General features: G+C 39.8%; 1 protein-coding gene across 6 annotated transcripts in view; it reads right to left on the reverse strand.

The window, feature by feature from the left end:
- LOC112974842 (ankyrin repeat and sterile alpha motif domain-containing protein 1B-like) overlaps positions 1–26125 on the reverse strand; it is a 201465-nt gene that overhangs the window by 16522 nt on the left and 158818 nt on the right. For 3 of the 6 annotated variants that reach the window (XM_026084225.1, XM_026084224.1, XM_026084222.1), the window contains 2 exons: positions 12528–12656; positions 8341–8412 (listed from right to left, as the gene is read on the reverse strand). In XM_026084225.1, the coding sequence (XP_025940010.1) occupies positions 8341–8412; positions 12528–12656 (201 nt within the window). Of the gene's footprint in view, positions 1–8340; positions 8413–12527; positions 12657–17998; positions 18074–26125 lie in introns of all 6 variants that reach the window. The other 3 variants (XM_026084223.1, XM_026084221.1, XM_026084220.1) reach the window with 2 other exon arrangements.

Here is a 26125-nt window from a genome sequence, read left to right on the forward strand (position 1 = left end):
CTTGGAACAAACAGTGGGGCACTGAGATATTATCCTTGGTAAAGGACAGTTATATCATGAAGAACACCCATCCGTGTTCCCCCTGCCCTATTCCCTCCCCACTCCACTCCCAATGATAGATCAACTCTCCTGAAGTTCACCATATAATTACAATAGTCCTAGCAGTTTCCAGACTTCAGTGGTTTTGAACTGTCATGGTGAACTCATACTTTTGCTTGTTCGTTTCTTTTTAATGAAGGAGTTGACTGCCAGGATCTGTAACATGAGTTTTCAGAGAAATAATATGAATACCATACATTTGGGTGCTGTCAATGCTTTGGCTCTAACTTCCAGGACGTTGACATAAAGTATCACAGCTTTCATGGTCAGACATTTTGCACTTTTGTGCAGGCCAAGTGGTCATCTCTGCCCATGCCTGTGATTAGAATCTGAAAGCAAGGTGGGACACAGGAGTCAATACTTCATTTCCTTGTGTTTTCCAGGTTCTAGCCACCATATCAACTCTGTGAGAACATGATGAGATGACAAAATATTCTTGTCCGTCTGGTGTCTCTTTGGGGAACATATGGACCTGAGCCAAAGCTCACTAACTTGGAACTCACCATAGTTCCTATGAAATCCATTGTCTGTGACTGTAACTTTGTCTCTTTATTTTAATATAGTTCTTTAGGAGAATCATCTGGATGAACAGCAAGCATATCTAGGCTCATTGCCATTGCTTGTCTCTGATCAGTTGGTTGTCTGCATAGGGACAGATGTGCATGTCCTGTCTCCTCAGGTGTGCTGCTCCTGCTAAGAGTGAGGACTTTTAATGCAACGGAGAGTCTGAATGGCAGAGAGAAAGAGGTTTGGTCCCACTGCTGAAATACGTCCTATGGGACAGGTAGATGACTATGTGGAAGTATGCCATGTGTAACTCAGGAACCATAAAGCAGGCTTGACTGCAGAGATAGGAAGATAGAGGAAAGTGCTGCCATCCTAAATCCAATGTGACATTTGTTCAGCTTCCTCAGACCCCAAACAAGACATAGAGCCTCTTTTCCCTCAAAATAAAGAACATCAGGAATAGCTCCCTCTCCCTATATTTTGAAGTATGGCTCCTGTGATGAAGCTGCTTCTTTTAATAATAGATTCTTGTGAGGAAAAAGAATACTCCTGAAAAGGATGAGAAGAAGAGTGAGTGAAAAATGAATAGGGCAGCTATGGACACTAGCACAGTGATTCTTGAAGGTTAGTGACAGGCTTTAAATTGACTCTAATAGGCTTCTTAGTGCCCCACTGAACTTGCTCTGCCACTCTGCCAATATGGAAGAAATATAGAACAGGCCTCTACTTTAATTCAGTATTCCTGCAAAGTCAGCGGAGAGCACCAGGCACTTTGAAGGAAGTGGGGTGTCTGATTTTCTTCTTTCTCTCTAGTCAGCTTCTATACAAAAGTTTGTTTTCTGCATGGGTACTTAGAAGCAGTCCATCAGAAATAACCACCTAAACAAGCACCTGGCTCAAGGCTGTTTCATAGGTGCCATCATCCTCTCAGCATTCAGAATGGAGATCCGTTTCTGCGAAAGGAGGTGGGAGGCATCTTCTGCATAACTGCCTTGTCATTACATCACTTGCCCCAAAAGTAAAAGTCTGGATTTCAGACTCTTCTGAGTTTGCATCTGAACCCACTGCTTCTATTATGCAGGACAGTGCCAAAACCTTGTATAGCCCTGGACAGGGCTGCTCCCAGTTTCTCCTTTTGAAACTGGTCCATTATGCAGAAAAGGGATGCAAGAGCAGTGGGGCGAGAGAGAGAGAGAGAGCGCGCAAGCTCAGTCATAAGGGTATTTCCCTGAGAAAGAGAGCAGTCCAGGGTTCTAGTCATTGCGTCCAACTCAGTTTATGAATTTTCTTTAATTCACTGAAAAAGAGCCCCATGCTCACAAGCAAACTCTTAATAAATTTCCATAGTACTAAAAATTGTCCTAAGCCAGTGAAGCATTTCCAGCTGTATTTTGATTTTCATCTAAAGGCTGTACAGAACTGTCAGTTGTTTAATTAGAATATAAACTAAACTCCAAACAATTTCATTTGAGACCCACCAAGCCATTGTACCTACCAAAGCCTAATGATGGCTTAAGAGGCAGGGGACTTTGTTCTATGAATAAAGATATATAAACTAGCTGTTTACTCTTAAAAAGGAAATACACGCAAATACAAAACATATAGCCCTAAAGCACCTTTAATCCTTTCAAGATAGGATTGTACTTCAATACTTGTTCTGTGCAGAACTCAGAACACTAATAATCCTGATTAACACTTTTGAATACTCCTGCAGTATATAAAGTGTGATAGCTCTGTGTGCATGCATACACACAAAGCAGCTTAAGAGGAAATTCGGAAGTATGCACAGAATGGTGTCCAAGTAAGGTGCTCATACATTTATTTGATATACTGCAGCATATGGTGTAATCCAGCCCACTCTCAAAATGTTTTCATCTCATCTATTTATTTCACACCAGGAGGAAACAGGGTGCATGGGTACTTCTGCTTTGCCATGATGACCACTTTCATGTACTTATACACCAATAAGTACATTCATAACTAGATTACTCAACTTTCATTCAGTGGCCAAAATGAAACCATGTTAATTTTTATTTTTTTACTGCTTATGTAATTACACTTGATCTTGCAAATACACAGTGAAAAGACATTATTCAGCCATGCCAAGTCACTAGGAACTTCATACATACATTCTGAGTACAGGTTTATGAGCTTGTAAAAATCCTAAGATTTAGTCTTGTTTTTCACTTTTGCAAATCAGTCTCCTAATTCTGTCCTATACTGTTTTTAATAGCTATCTGAAGACTGTAGCTGGCAATTTTACTATTCAATTATGTATTGGAATCCACTCCACTAAGAGAACCTGAACATATTCCCACACTGGGAGCAACTATTAATTCCAAATTACATCCAAATGCACATTTCAAAATATGTACTGGTACCATCCACTATCATACCCATAAGTCTCTTATGTCTCTTAAGGCTTATGTAGCTTTGTTATACAAATCCTTTTGAAGTGAATCGCTTTGACAATATTGTGGATGAGATGAAATAAGAAGTTAAAGTTCACTTTTGACCAGTAAATTTTGAAGACAATTTTGAAAATACAGTCTACCTTGTAACAAATATTTGCTACAAATCCCTTGATCCAAAATGCCTAAAAATGCATCACTGACATAATTTAATACCTCGTAGAATACAACAGCATCTGTAATCCCTTTGGTACAAGACTGTTTACTTCTCTACAATTAGTGGATGCCTCCAAGCTACATTGTTAATATGAACACTGCACTGAGGATGCACCTGCAACTCATCTACTTGAGAAAGAGAATTGTTTGCTTTTGCAATATCTGCACACACTCATGTACTGCTGATAGGGCAGTACATCCCTCCTGCACCTTGGATTCCTTTCAGCCACAAAGTTCAAGGACATGTAAGCCTCTGAGGAACACAGGTTGGCATGATGTGAAGTGCGCATAAGGACCTCCCATAACTTCTTTTTCCCTTCTGAGTAATATACATATACCCACTCCACTGCAGGTCCTGCCAAAGCTGTGCCCACACTACAGAGATAGAGCTACAAGGCCTAAGAAAACAGTGACCAGAGAATCTGATAATTCTCAAATACTATACCTGATTCTGTCATAGTATTTGCAAAATAATGGTCCATTTGGCTGCTTTACAAATATCTGCAATGGAGACACTATTCAGAAGATGTTGCTTGAGCACTGGTGTTGAGTTTTGATCCCTGCTGGAGGCCCAACCTTACTAAGGTCTCACAACACACATCAAAGCAGCCAGGCATATATCCATTGACTTTGGAAGACAATATTTGTGACTTATGAGCTCTCTGCAGATTAACAAAGTTGTGGATGATTTGAAAGATTTGTTTTTTTATAGCTGAAAGGCAAGAGCCCTCCCAGTGTCCAGAACCTGGAGCAAATCTTCAGTCCTCTTTTTGAAAAGGCCAGCAACAGGTGGAGGTGTTGGTTTAGGTGACACCCCACAGCTGTCTTAGGCAGGAAACTGGATTGCTTTCTGCTTTGTCATGGTGTATAGTCTCTGTTCTTAACACCTATATCTCTCTATTTCCTGCAGATGTGATGGCTTCAAAGAAAGCCTTGAAAGAAAGCATTTGTCTTTCCTGGCAACTTCAGAAAACAGCAATACAGTTGCATATAGTCAAAAGAGGACTCATTGAGGCATGAGGACTAAACCAAGATCCTTCTGAGTGTCCAGATTTCTCACTAGAAAGAATATCTTTATTCCCTTTGGACAGTTTCATACTGTGGGCTGAAAATGATGGATAAGGATGGCTACAAGGTCCACCATGATCAGAATAATGTTCTGGTTCTAGCAAATAGCTTAAGATTGTAAGAACTGATGTCTTCTGTGGCATTAAGGTCCTCTGACTTAACCATCGTTGGGAAGGCCTGTCTTGTGGGAACATTTCCCTTAGTTACCTACTAGGAAGCATACTGAGCTGGCACTGCAGGTCACGTAAGACACAACGGTACCAAAAGAAGTAGGAGCCTGGATGATCAGAGTGCTTGAGAGTGCCAGTGTTTGGCTGCTGAGGATCCTTACTACATCAGGGGAGAAAGGCAGGCATTTCTTAAAGTTACTGATAAGCAACTTGAAGTGAGACATTAACTGCTTTTCCATGCTGAGCAGGCAGAAGAAAGCACTGAGTATGGTGTTTGGAGGATGGGCACTGAACTGAGGATTAAAAGGCTGTTTTTCTACAATAACTAGAAAGAAGGGGAATCCTTAAGCCAGTATTTAATAAATGTATAATTTATGAAACCTCCTTCTCACTTACAGAGTTTAACTTTCAGTAGAGAAACACAGACAGGCCACTCAAAATGCAAGTAAGTCAGATGCACCACTGAATTCTGATTCATAAAGTTTTTTGTTTTTTTTTAAATAAATACTACACAATTCTTCAGTTATTCCTGACACCTGAAAAACCACATAAGGATTCAGCATCTGATGAGAAAAGGATGAACATTATTCATTGTGCCTGATGTGCATTGAGTTGAGCTACCAACCATTTTCTCTGCTCAGTTTTTAAATATTCATAGCTTTTGTATGAGTTAATATTCAAGTTCAGAATGACATCATGTTTTGCACAAGCCAATTTAATTAATCTGAGCTGAACAACTTATATGAGATCTGGAAAAATAATGTCCTTTTGCCTCATTACTAAGTATTATTCCATCCCTTTTTTCGTCCTCTTCCTGCCAGATGTAAACCAATATCTTTACACTGTACCAGTGGAAGTCACAAACCAAAGGATGTACAGTTTGAGCATGGAGGGAGAACTCTGCTGCGGACTTTGTAGAATATCATTGCATCTTCCTTTTTGCCTGGTAGTTCCACTGGGAGGCCTATGAAGGGTACTGGTTCTCTTTCCCACTTTTTGGGGAGATATGGGAATTGAAAAACATAAATTGATGAGCAGAACCATGGAGACAGTCATCTATATCCAACTTCTCCTTCTTTATGTAAGAAGGAATGAGAAAGGAAAGGCCAAGACCCTGTCTGTTTCACTTTTTCATTCTGCAGGAGAAAGAGTCAACTCTGCTTCATCTTTCCCTCCAGAGATAAGAGAAGCAGAGTCTATGACAATTTCAACTTTGACATTTTTGGTCTTAACTCAGCAAGACACTTAAACACAGTCTTTGTGAACAGAATCGTATTGCTGATTCTCCAGAACTTGACTCGAAATGTAAGAATGTCTTTTCCAAAAAGAAAACATCAGAAAGGCACTCAGATCCGAGAACAAAAATCTTTGCTTTGAATGTAAGTTTCCTGTCGCTGCAGTAAACATCTTGGTTCAGACTATGCAATTTGTCTATGCAACATTAGTGATTTAACATTACTGCAAGGAAAGAGTCTACCTTGCTGCTGTGCTCACATCAGTAAGTATAAAACTGTTCCCCTTCACCTTGTCAGGGAGCTCAGATGTGTATATGTCAGATGCAATCTACTGTAGAAAACAGGTCTCTTCCTAGCTCCAGTTAAACTTTTTTCCTTCTCTTTATTTTGATGTAAAAATATTTTATTCTTGCTTCCTGTTCATATGGTGATTTGAAGTGAAGACAGTAATCTGATTGAAAACACAACTTGTAATATTTCCCATTCCATGCTGAGAAAGATGAAAGCTCTTCAGTTCTTGAAGGCATCTCTCAACTATAATTAATAAATCTATACTGGCCAGGACAGTGAGATTTAATCTCCAAGTAGCAAAGGTCAGTTAACAGCAGGTGGGGAATGGAGATAAGGAGACAGTGCTATGGACTGCAGAGGGAGTTTGTAAGAGAAAAGAGATTAAAACAAATAGGAAACCATAAAATATAAATCCAGCCTTGGAGTGCAAATACGTGATTGGAAGAAAAATGTATAATCCCTCTAATAGGTACATTTCTTGCCAAATATACATAATTTTGGATGACTGCAAGAGTTATAATCTGCAATTTGGGTGAGAACAAAAAGCATATATAACCTTGATCCCTATGTTGAGCTCAATCTAATGCATCTGCGTGAATATGATTAAAAGGACATAGAAAGGATAGATGAACACTTGATTAAGAACTGTTTTATTCAAATATCTTCGCAATAAAAAAAAAAACCCTTAAACTGGAAAATAAACATTTTCACAACATAACAGTTTCAAAATAGAATGTCAATATATATATATAAAACATATCACTATATTGTTTGTGTCCTGTACAGCACTACAGAGTATTAGTGTAACTATCATTTTTATGGAAAATTTGTTTTTTATATTAAACTTGTTTTCAAACATTTAATTTTCAGATATATATGGCATATTAAAAAAAAATAAAATTGCCATAAATTATTTGGAGCAATTTTTTGATGTTAAGCCTCTCAGTTCATTCAAATAATTTACTGAAGATGATTTATGTTACTATGGTGTCAAATTCTACCCTGATATCTGCATAGGCACATTCCTAAAAAATTGAAGTGCTAAGCTGGACAATTTGAAAACTGGAATGGAAAATGTATAGTATAGTTCAGTTATATAAGTAGACTTACAGCCTCAGTCCCCCAGAACATATGTATGTGAGTGTAGATCCCCTATGTGTCAAGTTGATGTGGCTTTTTAAAGAAATTTAAGCCCAGGTAAGGAATGATTAGCATGCAATCAGCTGAAAAGCCACAGATTTTCTGGCAATGTAGTACTCATGAATTACTGCCAGTCCTCAGCTAAAACAGCTTGTGCAAAAGTCTGTGTACTGTACATATGTAACCAATTCAAAATGATTGTCTGCATGAATTTTACACATCTTCTAGCTTTATAACTGATCCAAATGCTATGTCTAGCGCTCAGAGATATCTTGCATAAAAGACTTATGATCCATAAAATAATGAATGGATTTCACTCATTCATCTATCTTATGTTTCATCTTCAGTAGATCACTATACAGTCATATTCTTCATTAATTAATCATGAAATTAATCATGAATCAGTCATGAAATGTTGTCCATAACTATGAACGGGAGTGTTATTACAATTACAATTGGAAATATATTGTGCAGTAGGCCTGTTGCTTGTTTTGAGTATATATCAGTATAATGTTTCTTGGATATAGACTGAGCCTCATAATAATTTTGTACAAACCAATATGAGGCTGAAGCATATACAAAAGCATATTCTCACCTGTCTGAAAAAAAAAAAACTGTCTGTTTTTCCACTAGCAAGTAAATTGAATTTGTTCACTTTTCATCCTTCAATCAATAAACAAATATGTAACTCATAATAAATGGGAATACTCATGTGAGTAAAAGCATCCATATGATTAAGTAAGCACAGGATTAGGCTCCAAATAAGGAAACAATGACTTTAGCAACATGTTAATGTATTTACTACTAAAATGTATTTACTTTTTTTGTTATAAATAGTATCTACATTTCCATATGAGCTATAAACTAATTCTTCTTATAAAAACAAAGCGATATGAGCACATTTAAAGTTCATGGAAAGTACTTTGAAACAGTTGCAAAGATTCAAAAGAAAACACAAGACATAATGCATGCATTTACTTGTTCTTAGCCACAACATGTAAAATAAAAATCTACCTTAGAATTTTGCTATTACTGCAAATTAAGATGAAAGACAGAACAGACTTCTTATTACCAGTGTAAATGCAAGGGGAGTGGAAAACAAATGGATAACAGAACATTATAAATGCAAAAAAAGGACACAGTACAAGTAACAACTAGCTACTATTTTGATGATTAGAGAAGGGAGTAGATTTACTAACTTACCCTCATCTTTGCACAAGCATCCTGTGTTGACTCTGTGCCTCTTAACTCTTTTACCAGCATAGAACCTAAATACTAAAATAAAAATCCATTAAACTTCATTTAGCTAAAATTCCAGAACAAACATACATCTGCAGAAAAGCACTAAAAATCCTTAAAATTAGAGTGGTAGCCAACAACCTAATATTTTGTGATTTTAGAGTTTTTTTACTCTGCAGTTCTCTGAGAGATCATTTAAAATGGTGAGTTTTAATCAACACTCTACATGAAACAGGAATGCACAGCAATGAATGTATTAATTTAGATGGAGCCCTTAGAAAAAGTACCTGAAAGTATTCTAGCCTATCATTTTAGTCATTCAAACAAGAAGAAATACTGCTGATTCCATCTTAAAAATGTCATTTTTTTCCATAAAAAAATTGAGCGTTTTTTTTTTTTCTTAAAAGTCATCTGCCAAGGTCATACTGCTTTTGTATACAATCACGTGGATGTGAAGGGCAGCAGAGATGTTAACCTCTGTGTACCCAATCTGTAACTACTTTATGCACAGATAGCAAACCCAATATCAGCCCAATATGAGCCCAATGACAGCAAACAGAGAAACTACATCTGAACTGAAAACTAGCTCAAACCATTATTTCTGCTCAAGCGAAGTCTGACCTGGAGATATTACTTTGAAGCCTTTGTTGAATCTGAACTGGGACTGAGTAAAAGATGGCAGCAGCTGCTGATTCTGGGTCCTGGCTCAGGACCACGGTTGCTGAAAGCCACCATCCTCCAAGAGGAGCGTGCTCACCCATGGGGTATGCAAGACTGTTTTACTAATGCCTGCTCCTTCCCACCTGCCTCTTTTCCACTGTGTGACTCGCTAGTGTCTGCGGCTTAAGCCCGCACTTCTGCACGCTGACAGCAGGCTACATGTCCCTGGATTTGTTACTTTGGGGATGCAGGACTTCTCCATACTGAGTGCAAACTGAGCAGCCCCTACCCAGAGGAAGCTGGCTACATCTTCACTGCCCTCCTCTCCTAGTAGAGAGGGGTCTTGTTACTGTCAGCAGGGTTGTGCAAGCACACCAAATGTCCAGCATTTTTCCTGTATACACTACAGGCATATGTATTTGTGGATGTGCACTTGTTGCTATAGCTCAGAGATGTCTCTTTGCATTCTCACTGCAGTGCAATGCCATGACTTCTCTTAAATCCTCAGTCCTATGTGAGCAACACAGGAACTGAAGAAAAGTCATGCCACCGGTGAGAATGGGATTGGTGAGCAATAAAAAAAAAAGCAATGTCAACAGCAGCCTCGTCCCAGAGCATGCTGGAGCCCACCATGATTAGGTGACCTTTTTTCATTTTAACACACCAATGCATCTTGGAAACAGTGTAAGCTATCCAAATCAGGCAGTGAACTGGTACCATCTTAAATGAGAACTGATCAAAAAAAACTTCAGTTATAGCTAAATGCAAGTGGGAACCGAACAGAAAGTGTACTTGTTCAACTCCCTGGTTTCTTGACCGAGATTGAGAGACTGTGTTTAAAGCCTTCAGTTCACACTGTGTACTGCAGGAGTCTCTGACCTGCAAGAAAATGTATAAATATTTCAGTGTAGACGGTAGCCCACACAGTAGCTACTGAGAATCACCACACAGGGCATTATAAACGGAACAGCGAGCAACACCAATGTAACTACATAAGTGCAGGTGGAAATGAAGGAATGAAGGGCATTCCTGGAGGACTGCAAATGTGAACAATTCTTAAACCAAACAGCTGTGAGTCCAGCTGGAGGCTTGATGATGACATGAATAGGGCTTTGGCCATTAATTTGACAGGATGGCTTGACATCGCCCTTACAGAAGAACACCCAATTTAGAGCAAGCTCTGAAATTAGAAAATTAAACAAAAGCATATTGAGTTGAACTGTGTCTTTCACTGGGTCCTTTGCCGTGTGACACCTCTGGTATCATTGGCCTTTTCTGGGAAGAATGCAATTCAGTTCTTCAAATGTTATTAGACTATGACTCAATAACTTAATATTTCCATGAAAGCTACCAGCTGGGCAGGCATCAGGGACAAAAGCAGTGCTTTTGTGCTCATGGCAGAACAGGAGGAAGAAAGAGACACTCTTGCTCCTTCTGCACAGCAGTGAAAAATCTCAGCTCTAGGCATTCAAAAATGCTTCCCAGGGTGGACAGTGGAATAAACAAACACATCACAAAGGTACTGCCCGATTAAGTTGTCAGAAAAATGTGAAATCCTAGGGGGAATTTTGCTTCCCTCAGACTTCTTGTGCTCTCAGAAATGTTCCTTCTCAAAGACCCAGAGAATGTGGGAGGAATATAGAGGACATCCAACAGTTCATCGGCTTAGTGGTGTGACATACAGTGAAAGCTGCCATCCCTTATATCTTCTATGCCAGTATTTTACTCTGTAACTGTGGTCATAACAGATCCTGGAGCAGAGACACTGCACTGATGCACAGTCTTTAGGAAAGAAAGATATTTCTTTAAAAAAACAGTAACTTGGATATTTTGATAATATCTCTATCCTTTTCATCCCAACTTCCATTTCTGCACAAGGCTGTAGTCATAATCAGTGATCAATACACCTTTCAATCTTGTGCAAAGATCCGATTTGGAATTTACTGCTGGATCAAATAGTGACATAAGAGGCACTCTGAGGTAAACGTGTTCATTATAAAGAAAAGTATGACAAATATTTTAAAAACTAGAAGTGATGAAGCTTCCCTTTGAATCAGAAATGCTGCATACAGGAGGACCACTGGGACCTGCACTGAGAACAGACGAGATGAAGCTTGGCTTGCTGAGGAAGGCGGGAGGGTCTAGCTACCATCCAAGGACAATTGCTGCATTCATGACACTTCTACCCCGTGAAGGTCTAATGGAAGTTATAGACATGCTCTGGGGAGCCAGGCCTGTGCCCCTTCTGTTTCCTACTGAGTGGAAGCCAGCCTCCATCATTACTGCACTTATTTAGTCCCTAATTCCTGCCTTCCTGGGCATGCTATAACTCAGGCTCAGCTGCCCCCAACTCTTCCCCAAGAATACTCTAGTTTCTGATGAACAGACCGTTATCCTAAAATGTACTGCGGACCCAAACCCCTCCAGCTGAAGAGGATCCCATATCCTGGAGAAGCGGTTTAACCTTCAGCTATTATGCTAAAGGCACTGCATCTTTTCCTTTTTAAAATAGTCAGCCTTGCTTCATGAGGTGCTTGCCTCTGAAGAGGACAAAGAGGTCTGGATCCCAAGTGAATGGAAGAACATTTGTCAGCTTGAACAGTGGTTTCCAGCAAAGTCAGAAGGAAAAATGTAACTGTTTAAATAGATGGGCTGAGTCACCCGACTCACCTCAGGAGGCACCCAGAAGGACCAGCCCCTCGCCACTGATTGCACAGTGTGCTCTGGGCTTACTTCAGAAAAGTGTTTTTCATTTAAAAAAATGTCTTCCAGTCTGACTTTTGTACTTCAGGAGACCTTCCTCTCCTTCACAAGTGTTTATAATAGGCAAAGAACACTAATTACATTTCTCTGTAGAGACGTTCAGTTTCTTCAGGGACAGGAAGTGGGAATCAGTTACAGCTGCTGGGAGGTATAAGAGCTCCCTGCCCTGAATACTGCTACTGCTACTTCAAGTAGTCACCAGTCTGGGAGAGCTCTCAGTGTTATCTTGTCTCATGGATTGGAAACACCACTTTGGGATCATGACTTCCATCTTCCCTAGCTCCTTTGCCCAAAACTAGGTGTTTAAAATTCAGGCAAAGCAATGTGTACATGAACTGCTGTATATTAAGCATTAAGGTAGGCACAAGGATCCCATCTTATGTTGTTTTACTGCTTTTCTATAAACATCCCCTACTACTAGACTGCTATAAGTGAAGGATAAGAGATAGGGGTTTCTGCTTCCACTGTCACTTCCACAGCACTTAGCCACTTATTGATAGTGTGATTTCTCTCATCATTACATGGGCTGCAATATATGACAAAAATTCATAGCAAAAAGTACTGTGCATGTTTGTTTCTTATTTATTAAGATTACATTATTTCGGAGGAAGTGGTCTGTCTCATTAAAAATGACTGACAAAATATTATAAATGAAAAAAATCCCACTATAAAATTTAAGATTAATATGATCTACTCCAAATCAAACCACTAAATTTATCAACACTTACAAATGCTTTATAATCACATGACTGGAAGATGAGTTTCTCTGGATGATGTTGCCAGTACTGTACAGGTGTTGATGCTGTGGCTTCATTTGGAGGTCGCAAGGTAATTGAAGGCTCTCCCCAGTCTCCTGTCTGAAAATCACAGTTATTCAAGATATAAAAAAGTTGCAGGAAAATTTGTTATACAGTAGCCCTCCACTGCTGTGCCCAATTAACAATAACGTATTTTCTACGCATAGAGCCATGTAACTAAAATAAGGGAATACAAATTCTACACCATTTTTCATGATTTAATTTATAATCCAAAGTCATCTACTGTAGTGTTTAATGATGCTTTAATTAAATCAATTTACTTTTAGAATAAAATCATTAGGCACCTGAAATATTTCCTAAAAATGACTGTTTACAATACATGTGTGCAGATGAGAGCACTTGAAAAAAATCACAAGATGCATAAAAATGCCATTCATAGACTCCTCTATGTGTTTTATAAGCTTTTCTACACAATTAATGTCTTCCATTACCCAGCATAAATAATTGTTAACTAACTTTTCTAAATGGCTAAATAATTGAGACCTTGCTTTGATCTAAAGACTTATTATACATTCTTCAAACACATAAGGCATTCTTTAATCTCTTTATGAATATTTACTTTGATCACCTTCTCTTGATGTCTCATTGTGGAGTTACCAACACTGTCCTTCCATATTCATCCTCCTCCTTGATATGAATGATTGTCTTCCTAGAGCTGTCATCTCCCCCTTTTTCTCAAACCCTTAAATAACATGGGCAGGACTGCGGTTTGTGGCTGAACCCCTCACAGGACACTCTTCTCCCTTCCAAAAAGAGCCACCGCGGACACCTGTACAGGAATCCCACGGCTGTGCTGGTCTGGGTCTCACCTGCCAGTGTGCATTTCAGACATGATTTCATTGGACTGGCACTGACCTCTGGGCCCTTCAGGGCTCCTTCTACCTTGCAGGCTCATAGAGATAACTATTCTTTTGAAGTTATGTATTTTTTAATTGTGATCTCGCCCCCTTTTGGTTCACGTGTCCATGCTCCCCATCCCCATTTCTAAAACACAGACCTTTGAACCACAGGCCACCAGGGGTGCTGCTGAACCAACATCAGCTCACTCTAACCAAAGATGATCCGTGGGTGGACTCTTCCCCGTCTTCCATCACTGGTCCCACTCCCTCCTACCCTCTGAGAGTCTGGTCCATCTCAGACTTCCCCTTGCCCTCCCACTCTGCCTTCTGGGGATCAGATTTCTCTTTCCTAATCTTCCTTCCTCCCTTGCTTGTTCTTCCTCAAATGTTTTTACTCTCCTATGTGATTATTTCAATTTGGATTATGCTACTTCCTTTATCTGCACATACCTCTCTGTATTTTCTGTGTGTGCAATGTTATTAACATTTGTGTTGAAACTGGCATCAGTATTTCACATAGAATATGGCTAGAAGTTATGATTTTTAAAGTGAGAAAAAGTTAAGTATCAAAAACATGAAAAAATTCTTATTGAAGACATTCAAAAGTCTGGCAAACTATCACATCCTAATTAAACCAGGACAGAGTAAACAAAACAAGTACATCATTTTCATGTGTCACAAAATAATGAAATGACACACATTTGCACAACTCCGCAATGAAAAGCAAGAGATAAATCTGGAAACATCAACATTACCCTGCCAATATGGTAACTTCAAGCAAGCGAACATCATAAAACAAGTCAACCCTACTTAATGTTGACACTATTAGCACATCTACAAATTATACAGTACTGTAATTTTGGTTTTGCCTAGTTAAGATGTCTATATGCTATAGATAAGACTTCAACCTCCGATTTTGGAAAGAAAGCAGCAGCAGCAGCAATTGCTCCAATTTTTGGCATTCTGTGTCCACAGAAATGAAACCTTTGACCATTAATTTATAAAGCCTTTCATTATATTTAATCTGAAGTAAGAATCTGACTTTTTCAAGAAGCAGTTCTCTTTATAAAATATGGATGCAATCATATTAAAAGGGATAAGAATATGAATCCTTATTAGTGGAGTTTATATTCGACTACAAGAGAAGTTGAAATGCACCCATTACACATTCTCACAGCATGTTCAGCTGTCTGTTGTAAACTGTTCAAGGGCCCTAGCTGACAGAACACTTGAAATAAACTTTTTTTTCTAATAAAGATACAGTTCTGTACATTCTGTGTAAGGAAACTGATCTCAGGAGGTACATCCCATCTATTTAGCAAAAGGATATCACAGTGGAAGAGGAGTAAATTCAGGACAAAGAAGCTACAAAAGTATATCCTTTGACCATTGGTCTTCCCACCCTGGAAGCCCAGGGGTCTCTGTGAGGTAGGAGCACAATTTCTACAGCAAAAGTGACTCTGGGTAGTGCTCCACACCTTTCTGTTGCATTGGTTTATGGATGACTTTCCTCACATGTGGAAAATGGTTAGTATAGACAAATTAAGAGGGGTACATAAGGAATAAAATGAATACGTCATTTTACAATTTGACTCACTTCTGCATGAAAGATATTAATAGCAGGATTTAAAAACATGAAGAACTGCATCGGTTCTGTCTGCAAACAGAGAGCAGTAGCAAGAGAAACAGCGATCACCTCTCATATTGGCTCTATTTTATAAAGGAGCTAGGAAGCCACAGTCATAAGGAAATGAGAAGTAATCTTCAACCAGACTAATAAAGCTAGAATACGACACAGTTAGAGAGGGACTGTGCAGAGACCATTCATTTGTATTCATTAATACTCTATTAATATATAAAATCATCCAAGTGAAGACTGTATTCTTTTTAGATTAAACAAAACAGAACTGGTAAGATTATTATATATCTCTCTGGGATGATCTAAACACACAATACAGCTGAGGTTAAGGGAATGTAGAATGCAGAGATACAGAATTTCTGTATCTGGCAGTTGCAGCTGAAGACCTTTCATGTATTTCAGTGTGTCTTGTAGAGGGAGCAGTTATTAAGAAAAGCTGCATAAAAATTAAATATCATAGGTATAGATTATTATGATGGATGAAGGAGGAGATGTGTTATACAGAGTCATAAAAATCTATTTTGTAATTATACTGTAAGTGTTTTTTAATATTCAGTAGAAGCAGTTTCTGGTCTCATTTCCTTTTGTTTGTTTCTTACAGAACTCCTTACATTTCCAAACCATGCTATTGCCAGTATTCATTACCTATTTAGTCTGAATTATAGCAGGGAAGGCTCCAAAGCACAAATCCATGAAGATATTTAGAAGTCTAATTCCTATTACATATTCTCCATCCAATTTTTTTTTTTGAAGGGAAAAAAAAGCATTTAAACAAGATTTAGACACCTAAATACTTTTATACATCCAGGCCTAAAAACCTCTAAAGGAAAAAAGGAGCTCTTCAGCTGAGTCACTATAGTCAGATACTAAAATGCTGAGATTTAGGAAAATTATGGGTGTGTGATGATGGCAATTAACTCCCATTAAATTGCAAAGTGGTAGGAACATCTCCTTGAGCTAGAAAAGACTTGAGAGGACAGTTAAGTCTGGGGTAGAAAAATATGAATTATTAGAAGTTTCAAATCAGAGAAACTTGTTTGGAACTAACTCATGGTTGATATATGGAGATTCAGCCGCTTCAGAAATATCTAGAGCACTTTCAAGCACTGTGGAAATGCCTGTAAATTGCAGTACAGGACCAAGCACGATGTTTGGTTTAGTTTCTAAAAATACATACGATATGATAAAGATTTTCTGGTTTGACTATTTCATTTGAAATTAGAAGAAATAATCAAACTTTAAGCTTATGCATTTATTATGACACAGAATACATATGGAGCTTCTATCCATCAGACGAAGTGGAAAGGCAAGAGAGAAATTTATTCCTCACCTGACTTTACACCTCATCAGATAGCTGTGCAATTAGTCAGGCAGTTTTTGCTATGCCGCCTGTGTTCTCGTACTCTAACTTCCCCACCACCTTTAACCAGTGTTTTTCCTCCCTCTGGCCTAAAGCACCCTGAGAAAAAAAGCTTTTTTGCTCTACATTTTGAAGATAAAGAATTTGCATTACAAGCCAAGAGTCAGAACGGAAAAGGTTCAATCCTTTCACAATGACAATTTTTAACCATAACGGTCACAGCCTTAAAGATCAATATCTCATGTTCCTGTGATGCTTCATAACCCCAAAAAAGGGCAGCGCTCTAGAAAGGTGTCAGATATTTTATGTTAAATGAGCTACGGAAGCAGATTATTAGGTCATTTTTAGAGCTGTTGCACATAACGCCAGCTTAATTCATCTCACTCTCGGAGAACTGTGTTTGACTAATTTTAAAGGCATCTGGTTGCAGAGGTAGTCAGACGTAAGAAGTAATCTCAGTACTTTTATAAAATCTAACATGTTCCCAATCTTTTTATAAAAATGTCAAGTTAAAAAACCTCCACGACACACAAAAGAATAGGCCTGGCTTTGAGTGGCCTGAATGCATTCAGTTTTTAACGAGGACTCCATCTTATAACTTTGCACCTGTTAAAGCCTCATGCCTCGTTATGGTAACATGCATTAGTTACCATGACAACAATAAATTGGAACACGCATAGATACGACGCTTTTGGCTGAAAAAATTAATAATTTTCTCCCTGTAAGAATTTTCAGTGTTCTACGGACCAGCCAAATCCTAACTCTTTGCTTCTTTTTTTAATTCCTGCTATTATGAGCGAAATTTTCTTAGTTCCTCCCATCTTTGTTTTTTGAGATAATGGAAACAGGCTCTTGGTGCACTTACATTTTAACAGATTCTAAAGCTCAGTAGCCAAAATGGCCTCTCTAAAAGAAATAATCCAAGAAGGCAGTTACACGTCAGATATTAAAAGGTATTTACAGACCTTCTTAAGTACTATGCCTGGAGAAACGTAACTATTGACGGAGTTCTTACCATGGTGCAATACAGATAACCGGCTTTGCTAACACTTGAACAGCACAAATAACTTTGTCACACAAGTTATGAATTTGCAGAGCACCATCAGGGTTACCTCTCATTCCCCCCCAAATGCCCTCCTGCCTTTGCAAACACGGCATGTTCCTCAGTTAGACAAGGTCTACAGAATTAACACAGAAGGGGCTGCACAACACATGGTGGGGGTGAAACTGTGCAAACTGAGCTGTTTACACTGTTTCTCGCTTTGAAATAGTGAGCAAACACAAAAATCGGGAACAGAAGTCAAAGCCCCCACCGAGCAAGGCGGCCATGGAAAATCCCCTCCCTTCCTGGGGGTGCAGCACACGGCCAACATATGCTCATCACATGCCACAATACATGGAGGTATGTACATATAATCCCAAAAGAGAGAGGACGTTACAAACTATTTTGTAATTTCAACAACATGACACCCGTAGATAACACCACGGCAACAGACTGTACATCCATAGAGTGACAACATAGCCATTTATCACTGTATCTTACATTATGAACCTGATGAATCGAAGAGAAAGGATATCCTGCATTCTGGTTGGTCCATATCTCACAGACAGAGGACTGCTAATATAAACAGAAAACTATATCTCATCTTGCAAATATTAGTGCACCATGACTGCCAAAAGGCAAGAATAATTAAGAAAAGGAATGCATTGACATTAAAAAAGAGAAGTAAAGCAGCTGTTAAGAGCAAGTTTTTATTTATTTGCTGACAAAATGTTGTTGGTCTGGCTGGAAGGAAACATAGCTTATCCAGAGACTAGAAGAGGTTTCATACTGTGAGTACAAGAAAACAATTTAATCAGAAGCGCTGGCGAAGTCAAGAGATAAAGTTATGCAGGCATAAACAGAACATGTAGAGAGCAGAAGAAATATTGGTTACTTTTAGTTTTTGGCAGGGAAGAGGTTTCGAGTCAACATCCCAATTAAGTTCTGAGTTTTGAGTCTCACTCTGCTGGCAGTGGTTTGGTTCACATGGAGAGGGGAGGAAAAAGTCTGGCAGGATAGTCAACAGGAAAAATCAATGTTCACAGTAACAATCACCAGAAAAGAATGCATTGCAATTAAGTGAAGCTGTCGCCCACTACCTCCTTCAAACAGCAGTTCCTTTGCCTACAAAGATACAGATAATAGTACCTGTGGTATTGACAGGGGCCCCACTTTGTAACTGAGGGCTTTCAGTCTACCTTCTACATTATTTTGCAGGTAGTTCGTAGTAGCAAAGCAAAGTAAGCTCTAGCAAAAGCAGCAGAACTAGACAGGCACAGCGTTCACCAGCATTTTTTACATATTTTCTTGTTTGGACAGTCATCAAGAAAGCATCTGTGACACCGCAGCAAAAGCTAAGATAACATTTTACAGTAGCCAGGCAACTAAAACAAAGCATCAGACGTAAGAGCTGCCCACAGTATCTTCGGCAGGCAGCAACAGAAGGCACTAAACACACATGAAAAATGCAATTGCAGCATCCAGAATAGCTAGCAATTAATATATCAGTAATTTAACAAAAGGAGAGAGTTCATTGCCAGTGCTTATTATCAGCAGCAGGAATTCAGCACTGATGTTCAAAACAGATAACCCAGAGAAGGGCAACTCTTTTTAGAAATAAGGCTTGCTCTTACCTTTTGTGGTCTGCAGCCTGGCTTCCTGGCTGGTGACAGACCAGGTGATGGTCCTGCTTACTGTCAGGGCAGGCTGGCATCCTCTGGATTGACTAGAGAGCACTGCCAGACAGGCTGGGGACCAGCTAATGTTGTTAATTGTCCCTTATTTCCGAGTTGAAATGCATGTGCCCACACACATCCCTTCCCTGCCAGCTTCATTAATTTTTAAACTTTCCTGTATCTGGTTACTTTCTTCTCCCCAATTTTGTTTGCCGTGTTATTTGCACCTCCTCGGTGGTGTGCATGGCTTTACATTTTGACAGCGTTAACTGATGAAAGTATTGCCTTCGCTTTTCCATCCTCTACCTTGTCCTCTGCAGCTTGCTACAAAACAGTCCTCCCCCATTTGATAAATGCACTCACAGTGCAAGGCCAGTAGCAAACCCCACTCCAGCTTACTTCCACTGCACCTTCATGAAGACATTTCACTTCTTGGCACTAACTGCCTTTCTTTCTGTGTGCGCACGGCAAGCAGAGTTCTGGACGCCGCGGCATTGCCTGTCACCGGGATGCCTATATTTGCATGCCTGGTTCCTGAGTGGGAACGCATGGCTGGAGGTGGCACCTCAGCCTTTCCAGCAAAATGCAAAAGTGGAGTCATTTCCACGCCAGGGGCAACAACCCCAAGCACCTGGTAGCCAAAAGGCACATTGCAATGCTATTCGGACACACTTGCTGTGGCCCTGAAAGGGGTAAGCTAAGTTCGCATGACACCGCCTGCTAATGCAGGTTTTATTTCTCCCAGGAGCCGAGCAGCGCTGGCATGGGGTTGCCCTGATGCTGTCACATTGTACAGTTGGCTCTGACCATCTCGAAATTCAGGAGACAAAGGCGTAGCCTTAAATCCTGCCCCTCCTGAGGGCTTGCCTTTCGGCAGCAGAGTGGCATCTGGGTCACATCATCCCCGTGTTGCTTGCTCGCTGCCTCAAGCAGAAAGGAGTGCAGGGCTGCCAAGGCAGTGCTGCCCGCGCTTCAGAGCAGCACAGCTGCTGCACCGGCATGGCGATGCTGTGCTCGCCGCCTGACCTTGCTGCAGTATGTCAATGTATAAATACACGGCACGCCCCTGTCAATTGGTTTGGCGCTAACTCAGGAATAGATAACACGGCACTGCAGTAAGCCTGTATGCAAGCTTTAAATTGCTCCATTTTAATAAAAGGGCAGGGACCCAATTCTTTCTTACACATGCTAACTGCATGTATCCACCCTGCTTCTCTGTTCCCACCTCATCTTCTCCTACACAAAAGCTCATGGGTTAGCGGACTTACTGCAAGCTCTGAATTTGATGCCTGTCTCTGACTGAGGGAATTCAAACCTACGTCTTTCACCTTCCTCTTTCACAGGCTAAAGCTGCCCTCAACTCTTTTTAAAAATGAAGTGAAGCCCTTCTTCTTCTTTTTAATTCTTTGCAGAAAGAAGAGTGCATATAGGCAGATGTTTGGAACACTCACCTGCGAGAGGCAAAGCCTGGGTCCAGGTCTCTGCTCTAAGGACTCTTTAAGTGAACTGCTTCCACCACTTAGACCTATCCTCAGAATTAGAGGTTTGGATCTGGGATTATGCTAAAATATTTTTAAATACAGGTGACTCAATTTAGTGAAGAGGACCAGCCAAGACTGAGAGAGAATTTCATGTGATTGTATGAATGCCTATTCAGATTTACAGTAGTTCACAACTCATTACTCAGTTTTGCACTCATTAACGTCTAAATGACTAAGAAACTGAAATGCAGTACAGAAGAAGCATTACTTTTAGAGAAGGTAATGAATTTAAATTCAGAAACCAACCTTTTCCTTGCACCACTATAAAAATATTTAGCATTTACTGTATATATATTTTATGTCTTCAAAGTGCTGAAATTTTTTAATGAATTATGAAACCCTCCTGAGAAGTACTTAAAGGTGCATGCTTCTGTGCTGAAGAGGAAGGAACCAAGAAATGGAAAAAGGTTAAGTGAGTATCTGAGGCCAGAAAATAGGCAGTGGGAGGGAGAGTTGGAATCAGACTTCAAACACTCCTAATTTTCAGTTCCCAAAACATCTGGCCTCAAAAAGAAGGAAAAGAATTAAATCTGTGCATGCACTTACAGCATAACAAACAGAAATACACTTGGGTACTTAATAACAGTGACACGAAAGGCTCTGTGAAAAAGAGAGTTTAACAAAGAAGATTTTCCTATAGAATATGGTAAAGGGCAGGCAAAAAAATAGCATCAGCTACTGTCTGATTAGTATTAAACATGCACCGATCTTGTTCTTCCCCAAAAGATAAATGCCACGAATAACATTTCAACAAGCCTGTATATGCACATTTTTGTGGTATCATATTCACATTCAATAGCTATTGATATCCCCTGCATAAAATACTCCTCAGCCCATTCCCTGGAGGACAAAAGTCTGACGGGCAGAAGGGGCCACGGAAGGGAGGACCCAAATGGCCTGCCTAGCTCCTACCATGTGCAGCCCATGGTATATGTGGCTGGTTAACGCTGGTAAAGGGAGGGCGGTAAGGCTCCCTCAACCACTCTCCACTCACCATTTCCCTTCCTTTCCCAGCAATCACAGTTCTGACATAGTCTCCTAATCATTTTATGGTTGTCTTTTTTATAAGAGTTGTTTAAGGAAATTTTCACTCCTCCTGTTTATTTAACTTGACTTCCTTGATTTCATGAAAACACATTCGTATAACAAATAATATTTCATATTGTTCCTGCTAACTTCCTCTGTGATAGAAGACAATAGAACATAATTATTTCAGACATCTGTTGTAAAGGCAGTAGCCAATCCTATTACAAAGTGTTTGCACGTTCCCATCTGCTTTAACTCTTTTTAACTACTCGCATATTTACTGAAAAAGCCATAGGACAAGACATATACAGGTCTTCACAGCTGTGAGCTGTGTTGGAGACAACTTAGTGTTTCAAAAAGGTGAACAAATTTACCTGAGGAGAACTTAATGTCGACTTAATCCTTGTAGACAAGAAAGAACTTGTTAATAATCTGAACACAGCATGTAACTGTACTGAAAGAGATCACAAACTAATAAGATTGATCATGGTAATATACTTTATAAGGAAAAAAAAGAATGAAAGCAACAGAAAAGAATATCTAAACAGAAGATGCAGAAAGAACAAGCAGGTGTAATGTAATCTGGATGTACTGAGCAGAGCTCAACAAATTTCACCCTATGGCACATAAGAAAATGTCAAAAAATAATCTAAACCAGCAGATGTTATCTTTGAAAACTCATGGAAGATAACTGAAAGCAACAAAGAAGGGCCAAAAGAATATTTAAGATGGGCAACAAGGAAGATTCTGAAAATTATAGCTAGCCTAACTGGAAGGACCAGAAAGTTAGCAGAATTTTTTTTTTTTAATCCAGACTCACTGTCCCCCATCCTTGTGGTCTATGAGATCTTCTGACATTGCTCCTGGATTCATGAAGTAAATATATAGGAATATGTGCATAAATCTGTGTCTACCTCTCTCTATATATTTTCATATATAGCAGTATTACATACACATATACAAAACTGAGGCTAACAAGGAGGAAAAAGAATGATCTTGCCTGCAATGAGTTACCCTGCAGAGCTTCTATAGGCCAAGAAAAATTCAAGATGTTTATAATAAGGCTGTCCAGTATGAATCATCTCAAATCAAATTTCCTTCCTTTGTTGGAAAGCTGGCCTAGTAGATAAGCAGCAGCAAGGAGAAGCACAGTAGGACTCAGACACTGATTGCAAGACTTCTGATGGGGCATTACATGACATTATCATAAGCAAACTAGCTTGAATTAAAATGCAGTGGTTGCACAAAAAGTTTAAATATACATTTATAGAATAAATATCAGTATTTAAACATAACTGGACTGGAATATGCCAAGGGAATCTGCAAAGATCTGTTCTATACAGTGGCTTGCATGAGAGCTCACTTCGGGGATGAACCAGAATTCAAGGACTCTCCAGAACTGGGTAAGAACTGAAAATGGATCTGATGAACTGCAAAAGTCAGTGAGATGAAATTCAGTAAGACAAGACTATTGCTTCAGAAAGTAAGATTAAATACACAAAGAAAATAGCAAATAAACTACCAGAGCAATTTAATGTGGAGTAGAGGACAGAAAAAGATCTGGAAGTTTCAGTATGCTACAAATTAAATATGGAGTTCCCAAGCCTTGCAAATATATGAATCACAGGATAATTCAGGTTGGAAGGGACCTCAGGAGGTCTTTAGTCCAACCTCCTGCTCCAAGCAGGGTCAGCTGTGACCAGGTTGCTCAGAGCTTTATCCAGCTGTGTCTCAAAACCTCCAAGGATGGAGTCTGCCCAGACGTTCTGGGCAACCTGCTCCACTACATGACTGTCCTCATGGCGAAAAAGTTTCTCCTTGAATCCAGTTGGGAGTCTCTCTTGTTTCAGTTTACGTACCTGAAGCTGTCTCTTCTCCAGCCAGCCCTGTTCCCTCAGCCTCTCCTCAGAGGGCAAGTGCTGCAGCCCCTGACCATCTTGGTGGCCCTCTGCTGAATCCCCTTTTTCTAAATAAAAAGGATACACTTAATAAAAGTAACATATTGTAAGACATGGGAAGTAATTTTTGTGCCATACGCTGCCACTAGTGAGTGGGGCATATGAGGCAATGTCCAGTTTTAGCCACTGCACTTTATGGAGGATGGAGGCTTGGAGGCCACTTTATGGAGGATGGGAATCCAGGAGAGAATGACAACAGTAGACAGAAGTCTAGAAAAAATCAAGGCAGGACCATGGTTAGGTAACCATCAGGCCCCGATGGTCTGGTCACATCTGAGAGCAGGGAGCTGATGACTCCTGATCACTTTTAGGCAGGGACCTCTCTTCTGCTGCCTTCTCCACCTATCTCCTGCAAGGCTCGCTCACTCTTGCACTCCTCTGCTACAGTTCTGGGGCATGGAGGGAAGAAGAGCTACTGAACACTATCCATGAGCTTATTCCCCCTCTTCTTCCACCTCTGTGTCTCACCACAGGGCTGAGTCTTGGGAAATTGCTCCTGTCTCCTGGCACTTCAGGTCCAATGAAGCGCAGAAGTGAGAGAAAGAAACAGCAGCAGACGCCACTCTCTTTGATGCAAATTATCTAGCAATATCTCGCTAACTATAATTCAGTTTCTCTTCAGAAATTAGGAGAATTTTGAACCAAATCCCAGAAAATCATTCTTGGCATGGCAAATTATCTTTAAAGGTGCAACTGCCAAAAGAAACAAATGAAATTGGATGAATGGGGCTGTTTGGCCCTTTTATAATCATTGCTCCAAATGTATTAGGACTGTGGGAGAGCAGTTGTGTAGTCTTAATAGATGTTGCTTTCCTGAATGTTCCCAAAACTCTGGGGAGAGTTTCTCTTACAGACAGGAACAACTGCAGGTCCTCCTTCAAAAATAAGATCTTCAGAGAGATGGAGAGTGAAATTTCAAATAAGTATTTTTTTAATAGAAGCAGAAATTAGAAGTATCAATTCTTATTAGAACAAGAATATATTATCTTTTGCATTATTATATTTCTTTTGCTCTTTCTGAAAATTCTTTGCATGAGGATTTCCAGAAAAGCACGAGCCATCCTGAAATGACGTTCTTCCACGAAGGCAAAGCATCACCACAGTACCAGCAGCGATACCCTGCCCCAGGTCAATGCACCCTGTAAACAGCTCTCAATGAGCTTTTATGAGAAGGTGCATGCCACAGTCCCCACTGTCTGTACACAGACACTGAAGGAAGGGAGACGACTTGCCCAGGGTCACATCAAGTCATCAAAGCTGCCCCGTTGAGCCAGTGGCAGAGCCGAGTGCAACCCTCCCTCCTGCATTGCAGCCCAGTGCTTTACCTGGTGCCTGTTGTGCAGAGGGCCATACTTTGCAAATTTTTCTCTGATGAAAAAAGACTAATCATACAGCTATGTTTCTCTCTTAACCAGCTGAAGCCCTCCTTCACTGGACCGCTGTGATGGAGATCTTCTTTGAAAACCAGTCAGTTTTCAGTTCATTTCTATCCACTTAGCCCAGATCTGGGTTGCTGCTGGGGCAGGGGCCTGATTTGGGTTCTTCCTACCAGTCTGCTCAGGCTATTACTGCCTCGTGCAATCTGGGGCAATATCCCAGTTCCTGCAGTGCAGCTTTACAGCCGGGGCTGTAGTCGAGTGACGTGTGGCGAGCAGCCAAGCTTTTTCTGCTTGATCCCTCCCCTTCTGCTGGACAGGTGAGCTACAAATGCTCCCCAGCCTCTTATTCTTGCATACAGGATACAAACTTTTGGATAAATACTGCCAATGACGATTAAATATGAGATTTAGGTCCGGGGTATTAGGTACAGATAGCTACATTTTAGCCAATATAGTAAGTGGACTCTTTCGGAAGAGCACCCCCAAACTCTCAGTACAAGTTCTTTTCCAGGAGCTCAAAAATGTAGACATCAGAGACCAAATTCTACTTTGACTCTAAAATACTCAGATTTCTATTAGAATAGAGCTTCTTCTATTAGAATAGAGCAGTAGAAACTACCCCACCTTCTCCATTTTTCATATAATCCTTCTAACGTAGAGCTTCTAGCTCACAAGTCTGAATGTGAAAAACAGTAAATTAATAACGAACATCTGTCCCCATCTTGGTGTAGTATTTATGGCAATAATTTGGATCATTAGTACCAAATATAGAAGTGACTTCCTTAATTCCATATGCTGAAGCAGCATGTAGGTATGATCCACATCCCACGGCTTTATTTCTAAAAAGCTAGCTTCTGTAACATTTTTGAGAAAAATGTATCATTTTATTCAGATAGATAGAAATTACTTAGATTTTTCATAATGCCTTTGTCAGTTTACTTGGCCACATTAAATACACAATACTGAGAGTTTTAATGATGTAAGTTTGTTGAAATTAATTTAGGGTTCAAGATAGCAATATATGATGTTAATATCCATCTGAACTAAA

Source organism: Apteryx rowi, unplaced genomic scaffold, assembly GCF_003343035.1.
Source record: "Apteryx rowi isolate R43461 unplaced genomic scaffold, aptRow1 scaffold_631, whole genome shotgun sequence".
Classification (NCBI taxonomy): domain Eukaryota; kingdom Metazoa; phylum Chordata; class Aves; order Apterygiformes; family Apterygidae; genus Apteryx; species Apteryx rowi.